The sequence below is a fragment of the Dermochelys coriacea genome, chromosome 1 (genome assembly GCF_009764565.3).
Source record: "Dermochelys coriacea isolate rDerCor1 chromosome 1, rDerCor1.pri.v4, whole genome shotgun sequence".
Classification (NCBI taxonomy): Eukaryota; Metazoa; Chordata; order Testudines; family Dermochelyidae; genus Dermochelys; species Dermochelys coriacea.
This window is the reverse complement of record NC_050068.2, coordinates 6,215,869-6,242,886: the sequence shown is the minus strand read 5'-3', so window position 1 is coordinate 6,242,886 and position 27,018 is coordinate 6,215,869. Positions and strand designations below refer to the sequence as shown.

Genomic DNA, 27,018 nt, shown 5'->3' with positions numbered 1-27,018 from the left:
GTCTTGTCCAGGGAAAGCAGAGATAGGGTCAGGAGCAGCGAACAACAAGCCTGGGGTATTTACAGGAGAGGGTGGGACTTCTGCTCATGTGGGCAACTGCTGAGCTGTTCCTGGGGTTGATAGGATGGATGTGCACACAGAGTGAATGGGTATGAAACGTAGGGGTGTGATGTGTGTACTAAACAGGAGGGTGGATAATGAATCTAAACACATTTCATATTTCTTTTAACAACAATGGACTGCGTGATGCTTCTTCTCTTGAAATGGTTCTTCCAGGGTAGTTTGACACTGCCAAAAAATATCGCACCTTTGACACAGCCACATTCTTAGTGGTTCATGTTTTCTTTGTTAAGGGCAGTGTCCACTTTTGAATGGAAGCCCAAAGAAATAACTTGACTCTCAAGGAGAGAACCCCACCTTTTCACTGTAAAACCCCACATTTGCAACGTTTTCCAAACCAAATACTGATTTTTTGCACATTCCTCCTCTGTTATCTTGCTGTGTCACCACTAATGTATTATCCAGGGTTCTTTCAACCCAAAGTTCTTGGTAACTTTTACTCTGTGCGAGGTGGTGTCAGGAAGTAAATCAGGGGAGACACGGCCGACCGACCGTTAGGTGGCTGGCACAAACAGGACAACACAAGAGTGCTTTTACTTAAAGCTAAACTTTACTTAATCTCAAGCACTTACACCGTCTGCAACAGGTTAGTAAAACACCCCCAACCATCGATAATTCACAAAGTTGACTGTGTCTCTCAAGTGGCACAGTGGCTGCCAGTGGGGAACACAAGACGTATCCGGAGGGAGAGTTAAGTCCCGAAGAGTCCGACTGCCTCAAACTTCCCCCCTTATTTATACATTAGTAATAGAATGACATGTCCCTTAAAGAAAACTTGTCAAGTAAGCAGTTTCAATGGTCAAGCAAGAGGTTGCTTCTGAATATTGATTAACCAGGTATGGGTTTTCCCAGAGTTTGCAGCCTTGAGGCCCCAGTAGACATTCCTGGGGCCCCATAGAAATGGAGCTGTATTCCAAAGACTCAATAGGCTGTAGTGTCTCCTGTGATTTCTATTAAGGCTGAAGGGTCTCTTTACACTGCAACAGGGCTCGGGCTGCAGGGCTAAAAAATTGTAGTGTAGCTGTTTAGGTTCCCTGTGAAGGGGGTGGGTCCTAGAGCTCAGGCTCCAGTCCAAGTCCAAACATCTACACTGCAATTTTATAGCCCCACAAGCCCGAGTCAGCTGCCATGGGCCAGTCGCTGGTGTTTTATTACAGTATAGACATACCCAAAGGCCCTGCAAAATGCTCAATATAGTCCCAGACTGTATTACATTTTCAGATATCTTCTCTAGGGCTGAGAGGAGGACAATGTGGATTTCCCCAGGCCCTGCCCATAGAAATTCTATGATTTATCATTAAAAAGTGGAGACACTTTGATTCTATTACAGGATTCCGCCCCCCCTCGAATGTAATCTTGCCTCAGCATGAAATCACAATGCTGTAGATGTCCGTGTGTATGTTATTTGTGTAGGGCAAGAAGCTGATACCATGTGTGTGAGGTACTATTTGACACATTTAAAGGTCTTTCTAGACCAGTGGTTTTCCACCTATGGTACGAAGTCCACAGACAATGTCAAAGATTTCCAAAGGGGTCCATACCATCATTTGAAATTTTTTAGGGGTTCGCCAATGAAAAATGTTGAAAACCTCTGGTCTGGACTAGAATTTTGATGTCCTACTGTAACTGGAGTTAACGGATTGCCAATTAACCCAACTGAACGGAAAGCTTTTAAAAAGCTCATTTAGGTCCTTTCTGGTGCCAGACCTGAGACACCTGGGATCTGACTATCAGAGGGTTGGAGTTCACCACCCCAGCTGAAGTTAGTGGGAGCTGGGAGCATGCCATCAAGTGACACAAAAGCAGAGGCCACTTTTGGAAATGTTGCCCTAGGCACTTGGCTTTAGCCCTTTTCTTGGAGGTCCGCGATTCCCCCTGGGATAATGGAACATTCCATCAGGAGGCACACTGCTGAGAATCCCTGCTGGAGAGGAGCCGACAGTTTGTCATGAATACTTGGCATTTCTCTCCAAGAATCTGGCTCTATTTTTAAAGTCTGGCCTGTCAACTAGATTGTGCTAATTCCAATATTCCTCGATTGTAACCCCATTAACTTGCTGTGTCTAGGCAGGGTGAGCTGCCCAGGGCTAACAGGAGTTTGTCCTTGGAGATCTCAGAATGAGGCTGAAAATCCCAGCAGATTGCAATTATTAAATGTTCTGCTTGTATTTCAGCCAAGAGGACCCGACAAGGTCGTGGTAGCTCTGGTAAGAACCTATTTGTTGGTGTTAACTGATTTGTGAAGCATTGGTCTCATGCATGGACGTGCTGAGCAGAGACGGCCCACGCCAGGCAGGGAATTTCATCCAGGACCATCGCAGGCTGTTGTGTCCTTGCTTTGCACTGTTCATGTTTTTCAAATAAAGTGTTCATGCACCTTGCTTCAAAGCAGTTAATGGTGACATGACAAATCTACCGCCACCTTGCTCTGTCATGGGCAGTTGCTTCCCAGTCAACCTGACAAGCTTTCATGTCTGAATTCAGTGTGTCTTTATATCCTTTGTACTAGCCACCATAAGGAGGGGGCCTTGCTATAGATGACCATAAAATATGGCCTCGGGTATGCTCAGTTCGGCCATATGAACAAGGAGCCCAGAGCAAAACAGCTGAACATTAACAAGTCTGATTTGAATGCCAGACATCCGACAAATAATTATTTATTGTATAGATAATAAAGGAACAGACAGACCAAGGAAGGATACTTCAGCTGCAAACATGTTCCATCTGTAATTGTCTCACATGAATCCCAGACTGAAGTCTCCTCCCACTCAGGGTAAATAGACTCTAGTTAGCCCCCTGGCATAAATAGGGTACCAGGTAGATGTTGGGAAGGAGACATGCATCCGGCTTTAGTTATTTCGTATGGTTTTCTCTTATTAACTGCTGCTGGGAGAGGCATCCTATTCTCCAATGGGATGAGCCCTTTGCTGTTTGGTGGATTTGTTATCCTGATCAATGCTGCTGCTCTCAAACGCTGTATCAGCAAGTTTCCTTTTTTGCAAAGTTGATTTTGCCCCTCTAAAATAAAAGCTCAGTAGCGGGATGTCCCCCATCCCCTCTGACTTTCATTTGGCAGTGGACACACAATACTCTCTGCTTAGTAGGTGACATTCAATTTAGGGTGACCTCTCATTCAGGGCAGATTACACATGGCCCTCTGAACAGGAGGGAATTTCACCCTTGATGACTAAAAAGTGAGTGATGTCTGCCAACGTTCAGCAGTAGCCAGATTTCAAATGTGACTAGTAAAAAGAGTCTGGAAAACCAGTATTGTGGGGTTGAATATTTGTTTCCCCTCTGCTGCTTCTACAGCCCAGAGAAGTTACGTGATGGGGGCTGCAGGAAGACAGGACCTGACGGATATACCAGAATCACAGTGGTTACGTAAAGCCAAAAGCCAACGATAAGGCTCCTCCCAGCTACAAGGGCTGATTTCTGCCCTGACTTCCAGCCCCACAAGCCCGCCGAAGCTACATGAGCCTGGAATTTGGCCCTCAGAGAGTAGCAGAGTGCTTCCAAACCCACCCTGGGCATGCAGAGGTGCAGTTAGACCCGTGAAAGGCGCATACACAGTGTGGGTTCCTTGGTGAGGTAAAGAAGCCGTCCCGGCTCACAGGCCTCTTCCGGAGACTTCTGTTTTCATAGCAATAAACATGGGGAAGAGGGAAGGTGTGGGGACTATTTTATCAGTTTCATCAGAGGATGAGCATGCTCCAGCCTGGGATTTACAATGTGCTACCAGCCAGGCCTTTGCCCAACCTCTCTCTGCCCGGCTGCATCTCCTTCCCCCAGAGACTTCAACCTTCCCTGGCCCAGCTGACGGTCTCTGCTCTCCCAACCCTGCTACTTTGATGGGCTGGGGAGGAGGAACCCTGCATGCTGCTTGCAATGGGCATGCTCTGGTTGTGGTCCCCAGGGACTAGCTGAGCTACAAAGCAGGCGCATGAGCATGGCAGGGGAGGAAAGCTTTGCAATTTCATACTTACGTGAGGAGCCCTTGAGTGATCTGGCATGGACCCCCCATCTGGTCAGTCCCACGGACCACACTGGGCTTGCACCAGGGACTCCTAAAGTAGCACAGAATTAGGGTCAAACACCTGGAGCCAGTGGCATTTGGAGCAGTCTAACTGGGCCAGGATGGACGTGGCTGGATGAGGCAAGACATCTGGCCTGAAATTCTGTGCCAGGGCAGGCTGGCTGGGTGGGGTACATGCTCTCAGTCCAGACCACAGCTGACCTGTGTTAGGGGGCTTATTCCTTCACCCACTTACTTCCCTGGTCCTTCTCGCATGAACAGAGAGCAACAATACCCGAAGTCCAAAGGTGCAAACAATACGATGTTTATTGGGGTGAACTTCCAGCAAGCATGATTCCAGTTTCCTTCCTTAGTGTCCCTCTTCCCAGCTCTGACACCACAGAGCCTTACCTGTGTCCCTGTTCCCATTCCTACCCTTAGCCAAACATGATTCCAATTCCCCCCCCCCCCATTCCCTGTTCTCATTTCCCCCCCCCACTTCCTAATTGACTGCAGACTATATAGTAAAACTTGAGTTCTACTTAGCTATACCTTAACCAATCATTTTCCTGAAATTTAACTAACCAATCCTAACATATTGTAACATGATTATTTAACCAATTATATCCCACCACCTTAATTAGTTTACACCCAGCAAAATTAATTATACAGCAGAAAGGAACAATCACAGAACCAGACAGAGATTATACAGACAAACAATAGCAAAGTGGGAACCATAAATGACAAAACAATACAGAAGTGAGGATTTCACATCCCAGCGACTGATAAGTCAGTTCTTGCCAGACAGGACGCTGTCAAATTAAGTTTCCTTTAACATCTTCTAGGCTCTTCCCTTTCTCTGGAGGCGATGGGCATTATCAGGACAGGATTGTATCCTAACAGCCCAATAGCACCTGATTTCAATGTGACTAGGTTGGGATGTGAGGATGTGACCTGTTGCTTCCCAGCTTATGGCTGCCTCTGTTGCTTAGCCAAAGGCCTTAGCCTAAGCACAGGGCCTCAGACTGTCGCAGTAAGAGAAGGCCTTTACACTGGCAGACAGTGATTTTGATTTCTTTTATACCTCTATAACTAGCTACATGATAAGAATACACCTTAATTCTTAGAGTCTAGGCCTTTATAGACAGGCCTGAATATCTATATCCTAACAACCTGGCTACCCTAGAGCAAGCAGGCTGGCAGCCATCCTCTTTTGTCCCCGTCCCCACCCTATTGCAATAAGAACCCCACCTTCCATCTCCATAGGCTGCCCTGCTTGAGTGCTGCAAGGTGGGGCTGGGGATCCTGGCCGCTGGGTGCAGGGCCGAGGCGCTGCTGGAGCACAGGAATGGCACATCTCTCTCCCTGATCATTGACCCAGGTTGGTGCTGATGTAAGCAGGGTCAGAATGAGCTGCCCCCACTGCAACATCTCGTGATGAACTGGAGGAATAGACTTCAGGAGCTGGCCGTATTTGCATAGACACACCTTCTGTGCCTAGGTGAGCAATAGCCAGACCTGCATTGCCAAAGCGATCCCTTTGGGTTATAATTCACTTGAGTACTGAGTGCTGGGGCCACAAAATAGTGTTATCCCTATTGCATGGTAAAGGGCAGAAGAACCATGTGCAATCTGCCCTGAAGGAGAGGTCACCCTAAAGTGAATGTCACCCAGTAAGCAGAGGGTATTGTCTGTCCACTGCCAAATGAAAGTCAGAGGGGATGGGGGACAAGTTCCTATTTTGTGGGTGCTATTCCAGAAACTCCTAGGTATTGTTTAAGCCTCTTTCTCTTCCCCAGTGCTTTATGACAGTACTGACTAAACTTGATTTGGAGTTCTTGCTTCCCTTCAGCAGTTATGAGATTTGCTGTTGTCACTGGTAAGCAGGTCTAGGGCGAGTCTTGAAGTGAAAGACAAGGGAGAGACTGCAGCGGCTGTTAGGTTCCTCCCTGCTCGGTGAAATCATTAAGAGCTGAAATCGCCAAGTAGGAGACTCTCAGAACGGAGCATCGCGGTGGCAAGCGGTGATAGAGGTAACCGTGGCGGCAGAGGCTTGTTACTCCCCATTTTGAGGTAGAAGGTGAACCCCGCCCCCTGAATTCTGGGACTTCACTGACTCTGAATCATCAGCTGTGAGTGGGGGGCAGCAGAGGGAAAGTGGAGCGGTGTCTTCAAGAGACATTTGTCCATTGGATTTTCACACCACAAGGTGGGAAATGAGGCAAAGGACACTGCCCAATGTCCTCTGGGGGTGAAGTGTACTTATGGTTTACATGCTTTTGACTCTTTGTTGCAGTGGTGTCCCAAATTAATGCCGAGTTCCTTCTCCCTTTTAATAACAGTTTTCTCTTGTTCCGCACAGACTCGGTGCTTGTGAGTCTGTCTGTAACTAAAGGGGCAGTATTACCTCTTCAGAGGCCCCCAGGGGTGGTGGTTAGTTTTCCCTGGTTACTGGGTGGGCCTTCAGCCAGTTCTCTTTTGTATTGTTAAGAGGAACCCCTAGATTTTGGACCCAGCCCCTGTCCCTGCCCGTGCCCCCTGGCAGAAGGGTTACACTTACAGGCTGTTTCTTCTTGTTGACCCTAGTTATTTCTGGAATGAAGATAAACTGTGAACCAGAGGCACTTCTTGGCCCATGCGCTGGGCAGTTTGCTGACTGAAATAAAGAAAACTGAAACTCCAGCTAAAGGTCCTGGCTTAGGACCCAAATCACTCCGCTTTGTAAACAGATCTGTGCAGGGCAAAGGCATCTCCAGCTTGATTCTACTTTCAGGAACTGAATGCGGGTCAGCTGGTCCCTTGCTAGATGAGTGGCTGCACATGCCGTGTTTGGGCACCTGAGAGCTGTATGTAGCCTACACGGCACTGGCTGTACTTTCTGGGATCTCCAGTCAGATATATGGAAATAACGAAGACAAACTGGGTTTCGTGTCGTGTTGTAACTTAGTTTCAGCTGTTTCCTGCAGGGAGGGAAAGGGTGTGTTAAAATGTTTTTCCTGTAGACTTTTTTCTTTGGAAAAGCCCCAGTGGGATCAGGGAGTCATCTGACCCTTCAACGTAAGACTTGTGGCTTGAGATTCTGCCTGCCGGGAACAGTCATCTGTTTGGGGAAATCAGGTACAGCCCCCTCTCCCCGTGCTTGCGTTTGTTGTGAACAGTGCCCTGAGGCTGACTCCTACAAAATTCTTGGAAGCTGCTTCCTTCCCTGTGATTTTTGGCCCTGGTACAAATGCCATCTGTCCCTGTCCGTGCGCAGGGTTTGCATGTGTCTGGCAGTGGGCTGCTGGGACGCCGTCTGAAATCGAAACCATGCGCAGCGTCCCTGGTGTGGAACGCTTCACCTTCTGCATGATTAATGTGCATTCCGGGAAACCTCACTAAACTCTGTCACTTCTGCATGATTCTAGGCCTAGCGGCTGCCGGCTCTCTGCTGATGTGTCTGCTCCGTGGACCCCAAACAGTGTCTCCATGCAAACAGCAGCTCCGTTCCTTTATTTTTAGCCAGTCCTCTGGACTGTGACCGAGCTCTGCTTTGTCCATTGGCTCCTGTGAAAAGAAATTAGGGTTACTAAAAATATACCGGATAGTCAACAACTTGTCATCAGGTCTGGGCTTCCTCTGCTTCAGGAATTCTGTTCTCTGAAACCTTGTTGTGAGCACGGGATGTTCTCACTGTGGGAGCTATGTCAGGATTGACGTGAGACAGTTGGCGGTTACAGGTGATTTCAGCATAGGTTCGTGGGGCCAGTGGCACCCACAGAAATCATGGAACCAAGGGGGCAAAGCCAGGCAAACCTACACTTCTCCCAGCCTGGTGTGGGAGAGGAGGAGGTCTAGAGAGGGGGGGAAGGGTATGGAGAACAAGACCGCCACATTGGCAGCTTCTGTCCTGCAGGGCTGAGCCCGACTCCTTGCTCCATCATGATGTGGGGGGGGGGGTGCTGCAGCAACCCTAAGTGTCGCTACGGCCTGGGTGAGGACAGAGCCACCACTGCAGGGTGAGTGTGGGGCGGGCTGGCTCCTCAAACATCCTTGCGCCCCCACAGGCCTGTCCTCCACACCAGGCCAGCATTAGGGTGCTGGTGCCAGGGTGGAGGGTGGTGCCCTCCTGGCAGATCAGCATGGTGCACCTATTGACTGGGGAGGCTATGTCCCCCCACGCGTGATGTCGAAATCTGCCTGATTTCCACTGATCTGCCCGTTGTTGGATTTGCCTTCTGCCTTGTAGGTGAGCTGGGAAATGAAGACGTTGAGGTCTGTGGTTCTCTCCTTGGCTTCTCTTTGGGCTGTTGCCTTGCTGAAAACGTCTCAGGTAACTCAATTCCTCCAGCTGAGTTCTCTCCGCCATCCCCTCAGTCCCGTAACCTGTGTCTGTCCCCGCGGCTCAGGTACATGGCGTCTCAGAGGGTCACAGCCAGTGGGAGGAGAGAGGAGGGCCCGTCTGTAGAGAGCCACCCCACGACTGGGGTTGTTTGTTTGCTGTGTAAGTATTAGTGCCGCTGTCTACAGGTGGGGAATATCCTGTGAGCTGTGGTGAAGACCGGATGGAGATTAAATTTTGCTTTTAATCAGCCTCCATGACGTGGCTGCCAGTCAGTAGAACATTCCCCTCGGATGGGAAGGCACCCTAAGTACTAGAATGCTTTGCTACAGACTCCAAAGCAAAAGAAAAATAATTTCCCTCGTTTCACACAGGGAAACTGAGGCAGAGAGCGGGGACGTGACTTTCTAAAGGGGGGATGAACACCTAGCTCTCCTGAGTTCTAGTCCAGTTGTCTAGCTAATGAGCCGTGGTGCAGTGCTATTTGGTTATCCAGTTTGAGCCCAGTGTCACTGAAGAACGGTTCCCTCCATTGGGTAAAATCATGCCCAGGAGCTTTGGGGCGGGAGCATTGTTGATTGCATGCTCAGCATGAGAACTACTCTGCCACTGCAGGGCTGGATGGTTGTGGGGTGAGCTGCCAGTCAGACCTGGCTACCCCCGACCACCTCCTTAGCGCCCTGTTTCTTCTGCCTCCAGGTGAGATGCCAGCGCTCTGTGCAGTTGGGAATGGCACCCGACTCTTTCGATGACCAATACAACGGCTGCACTGAAGAAATGGAAACAGATATTGCTCCTCGCCTGCTAGAGGAGGAAAAAGCCAGACACCCGCTGCTGGGCTCTATGTGGGGAAACCTATCAGCTGTTTGGGCGATTAAGAAGAAAAGGCTTTCTGTGCCCAAGGGCTTTAGGGATGAACATGGCATAGCCATCCTGGTCTACACTGATTCCTCTAAGCCACTGTACTGGGAGTTGAACAAGGCAGTGAGAGAGGCTGGGGTCTCCCGGGATAACTACATGAGCAATTTCCACTTCAAAGCTCTTCATTACTATCTGACGAGAGCCCTGCAGCTCTTAGGGGCTGACTGCGGCCACCTGTCCAGACGCCAGCTGTTCCGGGGAGTCCGATCCATCCGCTTCGAGCCCAGTGGGGCAGGTGTGTTCCGGTTTGGACAGTTCACCTCTTCCTCGCTGGATGTGGCTTTAGCTCGGAGTTACGGCAACGCCACGTTCTTCACCCTGCGCTCCTGCTTTGGCGCCCACATCGAAGCGTTCTCTACCTTCCCTTCAGAGCGAGAAGTGCTGATCCCCGGGAGTGAAGTGTTCAATGTCTCCAGCTTCTCCCAGGAGGGGAACCGCAGCGTCTTCCTCCTGCACAGCATGAACCGGACCTGCAGCCATTACAACTGCGCCTACCTGGGGGGTGAGTGCTGGCCCACGTTGGAACAGGAGCAAGCCAGGCTCGGCCACCTTGGAACGGGGATAATCCAATCGCAGAGGAAGCCATTAAATGGGTGGCTCAGATGTGACCCACATCTTAGGTTAATCAAATTTATTTCCTAAGGTGAAACTTGATCCTGTGCGTTGGGCTGGCTCCAAGCCCTCTGCACTGCTTCAGCCCCATGTAAGCCCATTATTGCTATTCAGTGCTCATCCGTAAAGCCATAGGGCTTAGGTGGGACTTAAGTCATGTTCTTGGCCTTTTGCTGGCCCCTTGGCCCAGAGGGCTTCACCCCAGGTGGGCCCCCAATAAGGAAGCCAAGAAGCCTATGGAAGCTTGGAAGGGTAATTTTTTACTTCCTTTTAAATCGTTTTTAAGGGTCCCTAATACAAGCGGTATGTGCCATGCCTCTTAGCATCACGCCAGCAGCATTACATAATCCTTCAGACAGGAGCCCAGCCCGGCCACTGAGAATCTCTTCTTCCCTCCCCTTCGTCATTTGCCCGTTCCACAGACAAACCCAAGTTATCGGTCTCAATGCAGGAGTGACTGGGTCACATCCTCTGGCCTGTGCTACGTGGTGATCACAACAGTCCCTTCTGACCTGGAAATCTACAGCTCATGCCAGGGGCACTGCCTGAAACCTCTCCAAATACCTATTGAACAGCTGCCCCCAGTTTGGGTTTACGATGTCCTCGAAACACAAGGATCAAAATGTTCCCAAAAGCCCCAGGCATGGGCAGCTTGGAGACTCAACGGTGCAGTCTAGCAGCAGCATAATCCTCCCGGGCTTAAATTATTGATAATTTTGCTTCTTTGGTTGTAGTCTTCTGCGCCTCTCTGGCTCCTGCATGTCAATGACTGATTTTCTTTTCTTTTCCTTGCTTGGCATGCAATGAAATGTAGTTTTTAAATTTGCCCTGAGATTATCTTAAAACTGGGGGCTGGATTGTAATGCCGATCTCTAACCGCTCCAGTCTTTGCACGGGGGGGGGGGGGGGTTGTTCTCTCTTACGGATTCTTTTGATGCAGGGCATGACCAGGCATTTCTACAGTCCACGCTCTCTTCCTACCAAACAAACTTGAGAGTTAAAAGTTGATTTTTGGGGCCTCATTCTGACTTTGTTTACACGGCTGCAACTCGAGTGAAATCAGTTCCTGAGACTGGTGGTAGTGAGATCAGAATTAGCTTCATGAGTCATACTCTTTTTTTGCTTCTCCAGGTTAGATACAGTCTCCTCACTGGAGCAGACCTGGGGCATTCTCAGTTTCCTTGCGTTCATCTTAGTGCTAGTTTGGGGGATTGCACTCTGCTTCTCAGTTCTCCCTACAAATGCATGATCAAATCTGAGGCCAAGGCACTAGGAATAAGGGACCAAGCCCCCAGCTATGGTCAAAGCACAGACTCTACACAAGTCGGGATGGGGGTGTGCAAAGCCCACCTGTGTACTCTCTGATCTTGCTGCAGTCTCTATACAGGGCCAGCTTCCCCTAGGCCATGTTGGAGCAGCCTGAGGGTTGCTGTCATTTACCCCAAGGGGCTGAAAACACAGCAGAGGAGCAGCAAGATGCAGGTCTATCCTGGCTGCACCCCCTTTTCCTTTCTATGCCAGCAGCGGGGAGGGCGAGTGACAGAGCAAAGAAAAAAGCTCGTATGCTACCAGAGGACTCCCCCCCCTTGCCCCTCTCAGGGATGGATACACTGGCTTTAGGGCTACCTTCTGCAGTACACAGCAGCCGCACCATGCTGGAGAATCTGGTCAAGGAGTCTGAGAGAGTTTCCTCCCTCTAGCCTGTGTTCAGACGCGCCGGGCCTGGTTCTGAGTGCTCGTTAGTTGTTTGTATTGCCTACCTGTTAGCCCCAGGCACGGTCCCGGGACCCTGGTGTTAGGTGCTGGACAAACACGGTCCCTGCCCCCAGGAGCTTATGGCCATCATGGCAAGGGAGAGTTTTAAGGAGGGATTTGAAGGAGGATGATGAGGTCATTTTGTGGGTGTTGAGGGGAAGATCTGCCCAGTTGTGAAGGGAGCAGGGGAGGAAGCAGAAAAAGGCTGGTTTGAAAATGACGGAGGCTGAGTTCATGGGCTGACCAGAGACGGGAGCTGACACCTCCATAGCGAATGAGAGATGATGGGTCGGGGGGATAGACCATGACAGGCCTTGAAAGTGAAGACAAGCAGCTGATGTCTGACGGGATAGCGATTCCACTGAGGAGTCACTCCTGATTCACACAGGTGTAAATGAGAGCAGAATGGGGCCCACAGGCACATAAACCACTTCAGTTCCCTGGTACACGTCCCTCTCTCTAACAGGACCGGTCCCTGAGTCTACTCTTTCAGATGCAGGTTCTGGCGACATCTACTGGCAGCCCTCAGCATTGCATTAGAACAATACGGCAATAGTTTGAATCATAGAATATCAGGGTTGGAAGGGACCTCAGGAGGTCATCTCGTCCCACCCCCTGCTCAAAGCAGGACCAATCCCCAACTAAATCATCCCAGCCAGGGCTTTGTCAAGCCGGACCTTAAAAACTTCTAAGGAAGGAGATTCCACCACCTCCCTAGGTAACGCATTCCAGAGTTTCACCACTCTCCTAGTGAAAAAGTTTTTTCTCATATCCAACCTAGACCTCCCCCACTGCAACTTGAGACCATTGTTCCTTGTTTGCCTCACTGTTACTCTGTCCCAGCTGAGGCGTGGTACCAGCCGGAAAGACAGACTCTTGGCTTTCTTGATTGTTGTGACCCTCTCCCTGCCCCTGTGATCAGGGCTGGAAGGGCAATGTTGGGTATAAAAACTATTTTATGAGACAGACAAGTAATCCCTCCCTCCCCTTTTTCTGGATCTACTCTGGAGTGCTGGCAGGTTCTTGCCACCTGTCTGTGGTGTGAGGAGAAACTTCTGCTTGTATAGATTTCATGGGAGTTGTTCAGCAGGGCTGTTCTGATACCTTCTCTGAACTGGGGACATGGAATCCCCTCGAGATCTAGCACCTATTATAGGCCAACCTCAGGCATAAGTACCACATTTTTAAAAGTATTTGGGTGCCTAAAAATACAGCTAAGCACCCTGTGGGATTTTCAAATGTGACTGGCGCCTTTGAAAACCCCACAAGATGCTTAGCTTCATTTTTAGGCATCTCAACCTTTAAAAATCTAGCCCTGAATGCAAGCATCTCAGCTGGGTCTAGCTTGTTGTTGGGTGAGTTTGAACCAATTCCAACGAAGATGCACAGCTGACATTTGTCCATGCCAGTCTTGGAAAATTTCCCCCTGGAGGAGACAGCTGTTTAATGGAAGTCTCTGTTTGTGTTTTAGGAGAGAAGTCTTCAGAATGTGTTGACAACACGGGTAAGAATTCTCCTTTCCACTCTGATCTCTGGGAGATGCATTGTCTGAAACATCTGACAGTGGATCACAAATTAAATCTGAGTCAGCAATGTGATGCAGCTGCAAAAAAAAAAACTAATATCCTTCTGGCGTCTATTAAAAGGAGTACCGTATGTAAGACAAGGGAGGTAACTGTCCTGCTCTGTTGGCAGTGGTGAGGCCCCAGCTGGAGAACTGTGTCCAATTCTTGGCGTCACACTTTGGGGAAGATGTGAACAAATTGGGGAGAGTCTAGAGGGGAGCAACAAAAATGATCGAAGGTTTAGAAAACCTGAACTGGGAGGAAAAGTTAAAAAACTGGGTGTGTTTAGTCTTCAGAAAGAAGACTGAGGGGGACCTGATAACAGTCTTCAGATATATTAAGGGCTGTTATAAAGAGGATGGGGTGATCCATCATTCTCCATGTCCACTGCAGGCAGGACAAGAAGTAATGGGCTTAATCTGCAGCAACGGAGATTCACATTACATATGAGCAAAAACTTTCTAACTCTCAAGGTAGTTAAGCTCTGCAATAGGCTTCCAGGGGAGGTTGTCACTGGAGGTTTCTAAGAACAGGTGGGACAAACACCTGTCAGGGGCTGGATTAGATTTACTTGGCCCTGCCTCAGCACAGGGGGCTGGGCTTGATGACCTTGCGAGGTTCCTTCCAGCCCAACATTTCTATGATTTCTTCAGTGCCTAGGTAGATAAACGGCCTGATTTTTAGAGGTGCTGAGCATCCTTCGCATCCATTGGGTCACCACTCAGTGTAGATTTCGGTGCTTAACATTCTTCTGGCCTCTGAAAGCTTATTCAATGCACTAACTCACGTATTTTCTTTCCTTAGTTGCAGGAAGGAGTGCCAGGGTGTCCAGCAACATAAGCCCCATGTTCGTTGGTGGAATTGTCCTGGTCAACATTGCTGCTCAGAAACTCTTCGCCAATTTCAAACTCGTCTTGATTTTGTAAAAAATAATAATAAAAACATTCTCTTATAAAAGTAAATGGAGGTGGAGTCCTTTACTGGACACTGTGCTGTGTACTCCTTGAATACGGTGGGCAGCGGGGCTGCTACTAGCTGGTCAGGCTTCTGTACCAGGTTTGGACTGGCCCCAGAGCTTGCATTACAGGGATACATGAGACATAGCCCTTTCTGAGTTCTTTTTCTCTTACCATCTGAAGGAGAATCCAGGAATGGGCAGAGCTTTATGGGTGAAGTTTTCCCCTGTACAGAGGCCCAGAAACCACTCAGGTCCTGCGTGAGCCCTGGGTGTATTGTCTCCTGCAATTATTAATTCTAAAACTAGGGGCAAAACTACAGCATAAAGCTTCAGGAAGATCTCTACAACTTAGCCATGCTAGGAAGGTGCACACAGTCCCCCTCAAGGTTGTGATGCACAAAACCCCCTTGCTGGATAAATCCATGTGAGATGAGACCATCAATAAGGAATACACAGGTTCAGATAGGGTGGTCATATGGTTGAGACACTATACTGGGTTCTGGGTTCAGGAGATGACTATTTTATCATGCTGACTTCAACCTGGAGGACACTCACTGGACACCTACTACGGTCAGTAAGAAAACTTCCTTGGAATTTCTAAATATAATAGATAATGATTTCTTAACACAGAAAGCCCTGCACCCAGCACAGAGTAACTCAATACTGGATCTCATCCCAACAAAGAAGAGTTAATTGCTGACCTAAAAATTAGTAGTTGCCTAGGTACCAGTGATTATGATCTGGTTCCATTTACCGTGTGCAAACGGAAAGTGGCACTTACAAATCATCTGTACATTTGCAACTTTAGATCCATCGCTGGCATAATTAAGAATATAAATTCAAAGTGGGAAACGTTGATGAAAACAGGGCATTGTTCAAGATATCCTAAAAGATACCCCAAAAATCCACACACATGAAAAATAGTTATGCTGGGCAAGAAGCCATCCTGGTTTAAAGGAGCTGTAGAAATGGCAATAAACTATATATATATACATATATATATATATATATATAATGGATAGAAAAACGGGGAAACAAATGGTAAGTTCTAAAATGTAGGTGACTGATAAATGAAACTAAAAAAATCAGTGAATTATCAATGCCAAGAGTTAAAGATGATAATGAGGCATTTCTTAAACATATTAGGAACAAAAGGAACCAGAGGACAGGCATAGGTCCATTGCTAGATACAGATAGTAAACGAGGTTAAAGAGACAGAAATGTTCAGTAGGTATTTCTGATCTGTGTTTGGAATGAAGTAGGTGGATGTATCCATCCCAGATGATGTTGTGGCTGTACCATCTGTAATCAAAGAGGATGTGTGGCAGGATGGCCTGCATTAGCCTCAGCATACTCATAACACTAACAGCTCTGCATTAAGACAATGACTATAATCAAATTTCATGCTTCAGGACTTCAGCCAACCACCTGCAGGGTCAGGAAGGAATTCCACCTCCCTCCTCCGCACCTCCCATGCCCAATTTGCCAGATGTATTCTGGGCAGGATGTGTTTCACTTTCCTCTGAAACTTCAGGGATTGGCCACAGCTGGAGAAGGGACACTGGACAGGGCAGACCAGTGCCAGAGGGTGGTATAGAGAATCCTCTTTCTTAAATGCCTGGCTGGTGGGTCTGGCTCATGTGCTCAGGGTCTAACTGGTCACCAGATTTGGGGTCAGAAAGGAATTTTCCACCAGGTCAGACTGGCGGGGCTAATGGTCTGAATGCTCTGACATGATGAAGGCCTAACTCTGCCCCAGCTGCTAAGGATGTTCTTGGGCACGGCCCTCAATGTTTCCCAGCTGTATAATGGGGATAATGCTTCCACGGTCTAGTTAGATCACGAGTGCGGTGGGCCAGGGACTGTCGCTTACACTAGATACAGCTTCTAACACAATAGGGCCCTTATCTCAACTGAGGCCCTCCTAGTGCCACCATAATACACATAATATACGTGACTGCTGTGACTGGCATGTGGGATCCCTATTAGCACTAACACCAAGTCACGAAACATCGCTGGTTTGACAAGAAGCCAGTTTGCAAGGGGCGGGATAATTGCTCTCTTCCCCAGCAAAAGACAGGGCTGCCTCCTCTAATCTCAGGGAGATGACAGGGGCTGCCCCTCATCTGCTGGCTAAGCCATGCAGCTGGGGATCCTTAAGACCATTAGCGCGCACACGGTTTGTGCAAGGGAATTGCCTGGCAGTATTATCCCAGCCCAGTTAGAGACGCAATATGTTAACAAACCTTATTTGTGAAGCCCATGCAGAGCCGGGATATAAATAGCCAAGTAGAAGGGGTGGCTCAGCTCCAGACCTGGGCTAAAGCAGCTGGGGATTGCCATAAAAAGAAAAACCAGCTGCTTCTCAGTTGTCATGTCCACAAGGCCCCAGAGCGAAGAGCAGCTGCTACGCCACAGGAGCTGGGGGGAGCAGAGACGCCCCAGTTCTTCCCTGCCTGCTTCTGGGGCAAGGAGAACCCAGGTAAAAGTTCTCACTTCTTCCAACTCAGCTGGCCAGACTGGAAATCTTGTCAATTTCAGCCCCCAGCAGAGGGCAGCGTCCAGCCAAAAGTGAACTTTTTAAGGGCTGGGGGGGGGGATTAAATCAGGGCTTTAATTTTATGACTCCACTTGTCCAAGAAACTGGTCTAAGTATTTCCTGGGCCAGCTAAAACAGAAATCAACCTGTTGATAGTGCCAACTGTTCCGTACCTGCCAGGGTGTTATTTAGTGTCGCAGGGGAGTGTGACATGATAAGGGTTTTAATCTCCGTGGAGAGACCCTCGGAGCATATGCTGCTGCCTCTCTCTTTCCGCAAGCGGAGTATTTGTATTCCAACTTGCTGATGGTTTGTGTGCCATGCAAATATTGCAGTTGCACAGGGCCCACGCACTTTGCAGCTCAATAAAGTACAGTCGTGCACTGGCTGAGGAAAGGCATCTGTCTTGCATAAAGGTCTTTAATGCAGATGGACTTTGATTTGATCAGAGTCTTGGAGCACGCCCAAACACACTTGTAGAACCGGAGTTTTCTAAACGAAGGGGCTGTACAATAGAATGTGTGCAGGAGACACAAAGGCCTGGGAGTTTTCCTGTATGCAATGCAGTTGTGGCCATGCTGGCCCCGGATATTAGAGAGACATGTTGAGTGAGGTCATATCTTTTATTGGACCAACTTCTGTTGGTGAGACAAGCTTTCCAGCCACACAGACCTTCAGGGCTGGGAAGGGTCGTCCGAGTGTCACAGCATAATGCCAGGTGGAAAGGTTGGAGTAGTTAGCACACAGTGGAAAGGCCCATTCAAGGTGAAGTGGCCCATTAACACCCCTGCAGTCACAGGACAAAAAGGGGGGGGAGGTTTAGCGGGTTACAGATCGTTGTAATAAACCATAAATCCATCCTCTCTGTTCAGGCCATGAGTTTTAGTATCTAGCAGAGTAATGAATTTAAGCTCCCAGGCTTGTCTTTTGAAAGTGTTGTGCTGGTTTCCTTTGAGGATAAGGACTGAAAGGTCAGCTATAGAGTGATAGAATCGTAGGACTGGAAGGGACCTTGGAGAGGTCATTCAGTCCAGTCCCCTGCACTCAAGGCAGGACTAAGTATTATCTAGACCATCCCTGGCAGGGGTTTGTCTAACCTGCTCTTAAAAATCCCCAATGATGGAGATTTCACAACCTCCCAAGGCAATTTATCCCAGTGCTTAATCACCCTGACAGTGAGGAAGTTTTTCCTAATGTCCAACCTAAACCTCCATTGCTGCAATTTAAACCAATTTCTTTTTGTCCTAGCCTCAGACGTTAAGGAGAACAATTCTTCTCCCTCCTCCTTGTAACAACCTTTTACATACTTGAAAACTGTTATCATGTCCCCTCTCAGTCTTCTCTTTTCCAAACTAAACAACCCCAATTTTTTCAATCTTCCCCCATAGATCATGTTTTCTAGACCTTGAATCATTTTTGTTTTTCTTCCCTGGCCTTTGTGAATGCATCCGATGAAGTGAGCTGTAGCTCATGAAAGCTTATGCTCAAATAAATTTGTTAGTCTCTAAGGTGCCACAAGTCCTCCTTTTCTTTTTGCGAATACAGACTAACACGGCTGCTATTCTGAAACCTTTGTGAGGAGTGTTCGTCCACAGGTAATAGATCGGGTGTTTTTGTCTTTTATCCTTTTCCTGACTGAGCTCATTTGAGAGCATGGTGTTCGGGGACTGAGCAGAGACACTGGATTTATGGTTTATTATAACTATTTGTAACCTACTAACCCTTCCCCCGCTCCCCCCCACACACTCTTTTTGTCCTGTGACTTCAGGGGTGACTGCAGGGCGTTTGTCCTGTGACTGCGGGAGTATTCAACTTCACCTTGAATGGGCCCTTTCAACACGTGTTAACTCTTTATGCTAAACAATCCCTTCCACCTTGCGTTCGGCCGTGACGCTGGGAGTTCCTTTCCCAAACCTGCAGAAGAGCTCTGTGGCGCTCCAAAGCTGGTCTCTCTCCCCAGCAGAAGTTGGTCCAATAACAGATATTCCCTCCCACACCTTGTCTCTGGGAGTTTTCCTGGAAGGCAGTGGCAGTTGTTTGTTTTCTTGTACTCAGGGGACGCCTACACTGTGATCCCAGGGAGCGACTGCAGCTCGTGGGGTTGCACCTGAGCAGGGGAGTTATATGGGCCCGTGGTGCCCGGGCTCCACCCACGTTTGGGGTCGGGTCTGTCCCTAGGCCCCTCCTGCCTCCCCCGGGCCCCGAAGCGTCCCTGTCTCTAGTGGGCGGCTGCGCTCCGCTCTGCTGGCTCCCGGCATCCTCTGCCACCGCAGGGTCCTACTGCGTCCAAACCACTAGTGCCAGGGGAGGCTGACCCTGCCCCTGCCCTTCTGCCTCGGACCCTTGCCTTTTCCGGCGGGACCCTCCACCAGCACAGGGCCCCTGCCCACAGTCACCGCTCCTGCCCCACGCTGGGCAAGGGGCAGCCCCACCCCCACCCACAATGAGGGGCAGCAGCAGGGGAAGAGTCACACATGTGATGGCAGCCACCACCACGGCACCCACTGCAGGGGAGGTGAGGGGGCTTCCTGGACCGGAGAGGAGCCCTAGGAGCACGTGCAGTGACAGTATGACTGGGAGTGAGTGTGCTGCTGGGGGGAGAGGAGAGAGGGGCCCTCCCCTGGAGCTCACTGCTGCTGGTGGGGAGAGGGCTGGGGGAGTCCTCCTCTCCAGCCCAGCCCCGGGGCAGCCTGCCTGCACCCCAAACCCCTCATCCCCAGCCCCACCCCACCCCAGAGCCCACACCCCCAGCCAGATCCCTCACCCCCTGCCTCCCAACCCTCTGCCCCAGCCCTGAGTCCCCTCCTGCATTGTGAAAACCTCATCCCCGCCCCCACCCCACAGCTCTCACCCCTGCACCCCAATCCTCTGCCCCAGCCCTGAGCCCCTCCCACACCCCAAACCCCTCATCCCCAGCCAGAGCCTTCATCCCCCTGCACCCTAACCCTCTGCCCCAGCCCTGACCCCTCTCCTGTATCATGAACCCCTCATCCCCGACCCCACCCCACAGCTCTCACCCCTGCACCCCAATCCTCTGCCCCAGCCCTGAGCCTCTCCCACACCCCAAACCCCTCATCCCCAGCCAGAGCCTTCATCCCCCTGCACCCTAACCCTCTGCCCCAGCCCTGACCCCTCTCCTGTATCATGAACCCCTCATCCCCGACCCCACCCCACAGCCCTCACTCCTGCACCCCAACCCTCTGCCCTAGCCCTAAGCCCCTCCCACACCCCAAATCCCATCCCAGAGCCTTCACATTTTTACATTATTTTAAAAAATATATATCAGCTTACAAGGCAGGCGTGTGTTGGGATGGGTGGGACTTGGACCTGTTCTGGGCACCACCAAAAATTATACAAACCGGCCGCCCCGGCACCTGAGCTAGTTTGAATCCAGCTGACTCAAAGCAGAGAAGTGGCGGCTGGCCAGGCGAGGAATTACCCAGGGTTCCAGGTGGGTTTGTACAGCTTGTGCTCGCCCGGTACCCAGGACAGACATATCTTAGACATTCAGCAGCATCGCTGCTGCGGCCAGGTGCCTCGTGCTGGAGCGAACGATGCTTTGTGCTGGTTGAGGCAGGTACATCAGAATATCTGAGCCTCACAGCAGCCCTGAGAGCCAGGCTAGTGCTGTTCTCCCTCCACGTTACCGGTTAGGAAACAGAGGCACAGGGAGCGAGTTATCCAAGGCTACAGAGAAAAGTTTGGCAGAGCTGGGAGGAGAAGCCGAGCCTCCTCGCCGGCAGTCCCATGCCTGCAGTCCCGTGCCTCCCGGCAGTCGCCGGCTGCCCCACCAGCCTGCCCCACACCTCACCCAGCCGGGGGGGGGGGGGCGGTGAGTAGCCATTTGCACTGAAGCATTAAAGAAGAAGAGAGACCCAGCAGGAAAACACTTGGCAATCAAGTCAATTGCTGAAACCCAGAATGGAGAACCATCTGCAGCCAGGAGAATGGGCTCAGACTCCTCGGGGTGGGGGGTGGGGGGTGGGGACTCAGTGCCAAGCCCCAAACTTTACCCAGGATGAAGCGTGCAAGTGATGCGTGGTACACGCTACGGCCTTTGCTATGGACACGTGGAGCTGGGCCGTGCAATTGCCAGCTGGCATAGCCATACCTGGGCTAGCTTTGCTTCTGCTAGCCTCTAAAAATAGCAGCATGTCTGCAGCAGCTCACACTAGCCGCCCCGAGTACAATCCCGCCGGACCCCCGGGGTATGTACTTGGGCAGCCCACCCAAGCTGCTGCCCCTGCCAGCACAGACACACGGCTATGTCTAAGGTGTACCCAGGTACATCTACGCCAGCTGGGACTCACCTCCCAGCTCAAACATAGCCTGTGCGAGGCTTTGGTCCCTAATGTTTCCCTTGTGGCTCCCCTTGTAGCCCTTCTCCTGGGTGGAGTTGGCAGCAAGGAGGGCTGGGTTCAGTGTCTAGGGGGTTCCTCTTCACAACACAAAGCAGAACCAGCTCGAGCCCCACCCAGGAATCTGGGAAAACTAAATACAACCCTGGGCACCTCTAAGAGGCAAGACTTCCTCTCTTGCAAGTCAGTGTATAACCCACACACCTCTTGGGTGTGGTGTTCTGTCCCATCTCGTGGCATCGAGACCACTTAGAGAAAGTTAAATGAGTCTGCTTGACAGCCTTAGCTAACAGCCAGCTGGCTTTTATTTTATGCTGTAGAGGCTCATGCACTAAGCTCCAGAGGTCCCAGGTTCGATCCCACCTGGGTCTGTCGGCGTTACAAGTACACTATTAGAGAGAACTTTTATTAACAGGGAAAGGGAATCCAGCATTAATTTGCCACATTAATTGACAATGCCACACCTGCATACCATCTGACCATAAGCAAACACCCACCCCACAGCACGCTGGGCGGGGTCCCGTGACTCAGTTTCCCACCCTTGCGGCATGAAAGTCTGATGAACGAATGTCCCTTGAACATGCCGCTCCCCTCACCCTCCACTGCACCCCTGTCACAGCTGGTTGTCCTTTGCGCCTCCCACCCCTGAAAAGGTGATATAGAGCAAAGCCATTCCTGCGGTCAGCCATCTTCTGCAACTGACTCATGGCTGCTGCTCTTACCTCCGCTTCTATTGGCTGCTGCCTCTGTTCTCTCTCCCGCCTGGTGCTACTTGCTGCTCACTGCCTTGTCAGGTAATCCAGAATCAACCAAACAGATCCCTTTGGCAAAGCAGATCACCCGCTGAACACCTAAGCAGAGTGGGTGTGTCTATGCAAAAACGGTCTGCTCCTGAAGTCTTTTCCCCCAGTGTGTCACTAGATCACAGAATCATAGACCCACAGGGTCAGAAGGGACCACCAGGGTCATCTAGTCTAACCCCCTTGTATGGGGATGAAGACAAACAGAAGCACAGATGTCAGGGGAGAGCTCATTCAGACTCGCTGATTTTAGGAAAAATTGTCAGAGCACCCACCAGCAAGAGTTGGTGGCTGCAATTTGAGGCCACCAAAAATTTTGTTGTGAGAACCCCTGCTCTAAATGGCCTTGATTGTGGTCTAGGGGAATAGCCAGGTTGATTCCACTGTTGCTTAAAGTGGCTCAGCCATCCCTGAGTATTTCTGATGTCCTGCGGGACCCCAGTGAATGTTGCTGTTCCCTGAGTACCCGATTTGCCTCTCTTGATTGATTGGCATGACTGGAGGCAGAGAGAGAGTAAAAGAACCGACTGTTGTGGGACCAAAGGCATCCCTGGTCCCAGACTCTTGGCTTCAGGGCTGTTCCCGCAGCGATGAATTCTGAGCAGGCTCCTAGCAGAAGATGATGGCTTTATGGTTAAAGCGCCGGGCTAGGATTGGGAAGATCTGTGATCAATTGCAACCTCAGCCTCACACGTTCTGTGGGATGGTCTCACTGAGTCTCTCCAAGCCACAGTTCCCCGTCTGTAAAATACAGATAATACTTCCACTCTTCTGGCCTTGTGTCTTTAATTGGAAATTCTCCAGGGCAGGAACTCTCGCTTGCTGTGTGTGTATGTACAGCACCTAGCACACGGAAGCTGTGGTCTTGCATGGGACCTCACGGTGAAAAACAATAGATTCTACAGGGATGCTAGAGCAAAGGGCCAGAAATCTGTAGTGTGCAGGGGAAAACAATGGCCTGGACAGGTATGTGTCCATTTTCCCACCGCTTCCCACCATCTTCCAGGTGCTTTGTGGCTCTTCATCTGTCTCTTGCACAGATTGGAGCTTGGTATCAATAAGTCACTCACTTATTTGCCGTGATCTGTACTGGCTGTGGACTGAGTGTATTTTTTTTCCAGACGTGGATGGTGAAGATGGAACGTCTCAGACCAGTCTTTGTCCTGCTGCTGGCTGGGATCTTCATGGAAGGCCCTCAGGTATGACCTGGGTGGCTCTGCTAAAAACATGCAGCAGTTAACAATGTCATCATCATTAGGGTTCAGCATTAGCACTTCATTGAGATGAACAGGGTGTAGGGCTAATTCTATGGGCTAGATCCCCAGCTGCCATAAGTCAGCCTAGCTCCATTGACTTCTGTGGCTCATTGACACCTGCTGAGGATCTGCCCATTTATCCGTGCACACCCCTGGCAGGCAGGGCAGAGCTGTATTCCCATTGTACAGATGAAGACCTGAGGCCCAGACAGACCAAGGGACTTGACCAAGGTCCCACAGGGAGACTGTGGCAGAGTAGATAGCATCCCAGACTACCACCCTAACCACGGGACCACCCTTCCCCTCATGCTCCCAACACCTTATCTCTGTCACTTGGCTATTGCTGTCCCTGTAGCCTGGCTAAGACCTCCTCCACCATCTGTTGCCAGTGCCTGTCACCATGTTCTCCCGCTGCCCTCAGGTCCAGTGTTTCTCCCTCCTCAAGAGAGACCTCTTCTCTGTCAGAGAGTCAACGCTGGACATGGCCCTCGGCTCCTTCGACGACCAGTACAAGGACTGTGCCAGCATGATGCAGGCTGAGCTGGGGGAGCTGAACCGCACCGAGTTGGCCAACAACAGGAACTACGCCGAGACCTGGCTGGAGGCGGCCTCCAACTGGAAAGAGATGAAGGACAAGAGCTACATGCCGTGGGACTTCAAGCCCGAGTACGCCATCGCCATCTTGGCCTACACCAGCCAGGGCTCCCAGCACAAGCAGCCCCTTCACCAGGAGTTCAATGCAGCTGTGAGAGAGGCTGGCCGCACCCGGGACTTTTACCTCAACAACTTCAACTTCAAGACCCTGCACTTCCTCCTGACCAGAGCCCTTCAGGTCCTGAAGGCCTCTGAGCCCACCAAGTGCTACCAGGTGTACCGCGGAGTCCGGGGCATCCGCTTCAAAGCCGAAAGTCGTAAGCCCGTCCGGTTCGGCCACTTCACATCCACGTCCCTGAAGAATGAGAGCGCTCTGCAGTTTGGGCAGGACACCTTCTTCTCCATAAAGACCTGCTATGGGGTCAACATCAAGAACTTCTCCTTCTTCCCCGGCGAGGATGAAGTTCTGATCCCCCCCTTCGAGAAATTCAAGGTCACCAACTTCACCCGGGCTCAGGACAGAACCTTGATCCAGCTCCTATCCCTGGACAGCTCCAGCAACTACAACTGCGAGTATGTGAAAGGTAATGTCCACGCACAGGGGTAGTGGCTTCCCGCTCCCTGTGGCCTCTTGGGGATCCTGGTCTGAGCTTCCCACCGGCCTGTAGGGCAGTCAGAACTGGGGGGATAGTTTGGCCCAATTATACGCTCCGAACTCCCTCTGGCGTCAGAGCTGTTTGGAGCTGGGGTTTCAGTCTGTGGAAGAAGAGTCCGAGACAAGGGTCTGCGGGTGGAAAAAGGACCAGATCTCCAGCTGGTTGTGAACTGGCTGCAAGGCGACACCAGCTGAGCCGCTGGCCCAGGCCAGCTCCGGTTTTGTGGTTGCGGTTGGGCCTCAAGTGGGACCAGGATGAAGCTGATGTCATTTTGCTTAGCGCCAAACTCGAGCGGGAGAGTAAAGGCCGCCCAGGCAGTGCCTATGAGTGGGGCGTGCGACCAGACTCCGTGTCCTGATGGGCCCCCTTCCCACATCCCATCCCAGCCATCAGCTGGAGCCTGTCAGGAGGGGGTGAGGGCAGCTGTCTCTGAGATAAGGGTGGTTAGTCCAATGCGAGACGATGGTCCTATCCCAGAGCCCCGAGGTTCCAGCCTGGAGCTGAGGCAGGGGCGGACAGTCTTGTAGGCAAGGCACTGAACTAGGACTCTGAAGGCTTGAGCTCATGCCCCGTCCCCGCTGCAGACGCCCTGTACAATCTTGGGCGAGTGAGTTCATCTCTCTGAGCAACTCCCTGCCTGTAATAAGGGGATATGAGCAATTCCTTTCTCCCTCTCCTAGGCTATTGAAATGCTGAGTGCTTTGGGCCAGGGATGGTGTCTAAGCCCTACCCAGCACAACAGGGCCCTGATGTTGGTTGGGGCCTTTTAGGTTCTACCCCAATACAAATAATAGCGTGCCCGGTGAACAAGAAATTCACTGACCCCCATGGCCTGGTGGGTCCTGACTCCGTACCTCCTGCAGAGCTCCAGGAGAATGGTGTAGTTATGGCCCAGAGCAAGGGATGGAAACACCTTCTTCCACCACATGACCCAGGCTGTAGAAGTCTTGCAGCCAAGCAGAGGGGTTAGGGTTGCCCAAAGGCCTCCCTGCATTGTCCCTCTGTACCACCCCCAGTGAGGTCTGAAAAGAGGCAGCTTAGCATGGGAGAATTCAATCCAAACAGTTCCCCCAGGAAAAGGAGCCCTGCTGCCCAGCAGATTGGCCCCTTCCTTTCCCAACCACCGCTCGTTCTCCACTCAGCCCGGTTCTTCTGGGGTCACCCCTAGGTCAGCGTGGTGGCACCATACCCATAACCCCATGAGGTCCCTATGCCAGAGCCACCTGGCCATGAAAGTGACATGCTGGATTGTTTTTGTTTTAATGTTGTTGGTGTCTTTGGCAGAGAAAAGATGCAAGACCCGAAGATGCGTTTTCAGCTCCGGTAAGAACATTAAGGACAATCTGATGCTTTTAGGGGGCAGCACAGAGCTTATATTCCTGCCTCCTCCTCCCAGCCCCTTCCGCCACTGTAATTCTTTCTTATTCTCTTCCTTGGCATCTGCAGGAATGAGCAGTTTCTCCTCCGGCATACAGTGCCTGTACCTCCTTGGTGGAGTTCTTCTGGTGGCAAGTGCTTTGGGAACACCTGGCTTCCTTTGACATCTTATTTAGTATGCTTGTTCTCTCCCTGAGTTATTATTAAAACTCTGTCGAAATTGCTTTGAGGAAAAAGGAGACGGAGAAGAAAGAAAGCCTGGAGCCCATCTGCTGGCGTCTCAGGCTAGAAGTCAAGAATTAGAGGGTGTGACTACAATTCATGCCTTTTTAGACAATAACAAATTTGGTTGATAAAGGGAACTGGGGAGATGGAATAGACTTAGACCATTGCAAGTTGTTTGACCTAGTACCACATGACATTCAGATTAACAAACAAGCGCTAGACAGTATCAATAGAGCGCTTATTAGATGAAGTGAGAACTGGCTAACTGCTAGATTTCAGAAAGGAGATGTCCATGGGGAATCCTCATCCAACAAGTTTTTTCTGAGTGGTTCACAAAGGTTCTTAAGTACCTAACTGCCACTGATTTGAGCCTCTAGGGACCTGATTGATGGGCTGGAGAAAGGTGCCTTTTTCCACATTGGACTGTCAGCTGTGAGCCCTCTCCCAGAGCGAGGTGTGCAGGACAGGTCAGCGGTTTCTCAAGAGAGATATAAAAACATACATAAGAACGGCCATACTGCGTCAGACCAGAGGTCAATCTAGCACAGCAACCTGTCTTCCGACAGTGGCCAATGCCAGGTGTCCCAGAGGGAATGAACAGGTAATCATCAAGTGATCCATCCCCTGTTGCCCATTCCCAGCTTCAGTAAAAAAGAGGCTAGGGACACCACCCCTGTCCATCCTGGCTAATAGCCATTGATGGACCTATCCTCCATGGATATATCTAATTCTTTGTTGAACCTTCTTATAGCCTTGACCTTCACAACATCCTCTGGCAAAGAGTTCCACAGTTTGACTGAGTTGTGTGAAAAAATAGTTCCTTTTGTTTGCTTTAAACCTGCTGCCTATTAATTTCATTTGGTGACCCTAGTTCTTGTGTTATGAGAAGGAGTAAATAACACTTCCTGATTTACTTTCTCCACACCTGTCATGATTTTATAGACCT

General features: G+C 50.4%; 2 protein-coding genes across 5 annotated transcripts; both read left to right on the top strand.

Annotated features, from left to right (window-relative positions):
- The first annotated feature begins 5,669 nt into the window (after positions 1-5,669).
- On the top strand, positions 5,670-14,271 carry LOC119848689 (ecto-ADP-ribosyltransferase 5-like). Of its 3 annotated transcripts, none has more exons than XM_038384803.2 (6): positions 5,670-6,168; positions 6,722-7,252; positions 8,364-8,447; positions 9,156-9,879; positions 13,216-13,248; positions 14,114-14,271. In XM_038384803.2, exons 3-6 carry the CDS (start codon positions 8,376-8,378, stop codon positions 14,233-14,235), a joined length of 951 nt encoding a protein of 316 aa, XP_038240731.1. In that variant the 5' UTR covers positions 5,670-6,168; positions 6,722-7,252; positions 8,364-8,375; the 3' UTR covers positions 14,236-14,271. The 3 variants fall into 3 exon arrangements, with proteins under 3 accessions (XP_038240731.1, XP_043359918.1, XP_043359919.1); XM_043503983.1 differs by having other exon boundaries at positions 8,356-8,447; XM_043503984.1 differs by lacking the exons at positions 5,670-6,168; positions 6,722-7,252; positions 8,364-8,447 and adding an exon at positions 8,471-8,618.
- Positions 14,272-16,629: 2,358 nt separating this feature from the next.
- Positions 16,630-26,707, top strand: ART1 (ADP-ribosyltransferase 1). 2 transcript variants are annotated; one of them, XM_038372581.2, is made up of 5 exons: positions 16,630-16,749; positions 23,086-23,163; positions 23,642-24,398; positions 25,755-25,793; positions 25,917-26,707. In XM_038372581.2, exons 1-5 carry the CDS (start codon positions 16,642-16,644, stop codon positions 26,009-26,011), a joined length of 1,077 nt encoding a protein of 358 aa, XP_038228509.1. In that variant the 5' UTR covers positions 16,630-16,641; the 3' UTR covers positions 26,012-26,707. The 2 variants fall into 2 exon arrangements, with proteins under 2 accessions (XP_038228509.1, XP_043359110.1); XM_043503175.1 differs by lacking the exon at positions 23,086-23,163.
- The last annotated feature ends 311 nt before the right edge of the window (positions 26,708-27,018 follow it).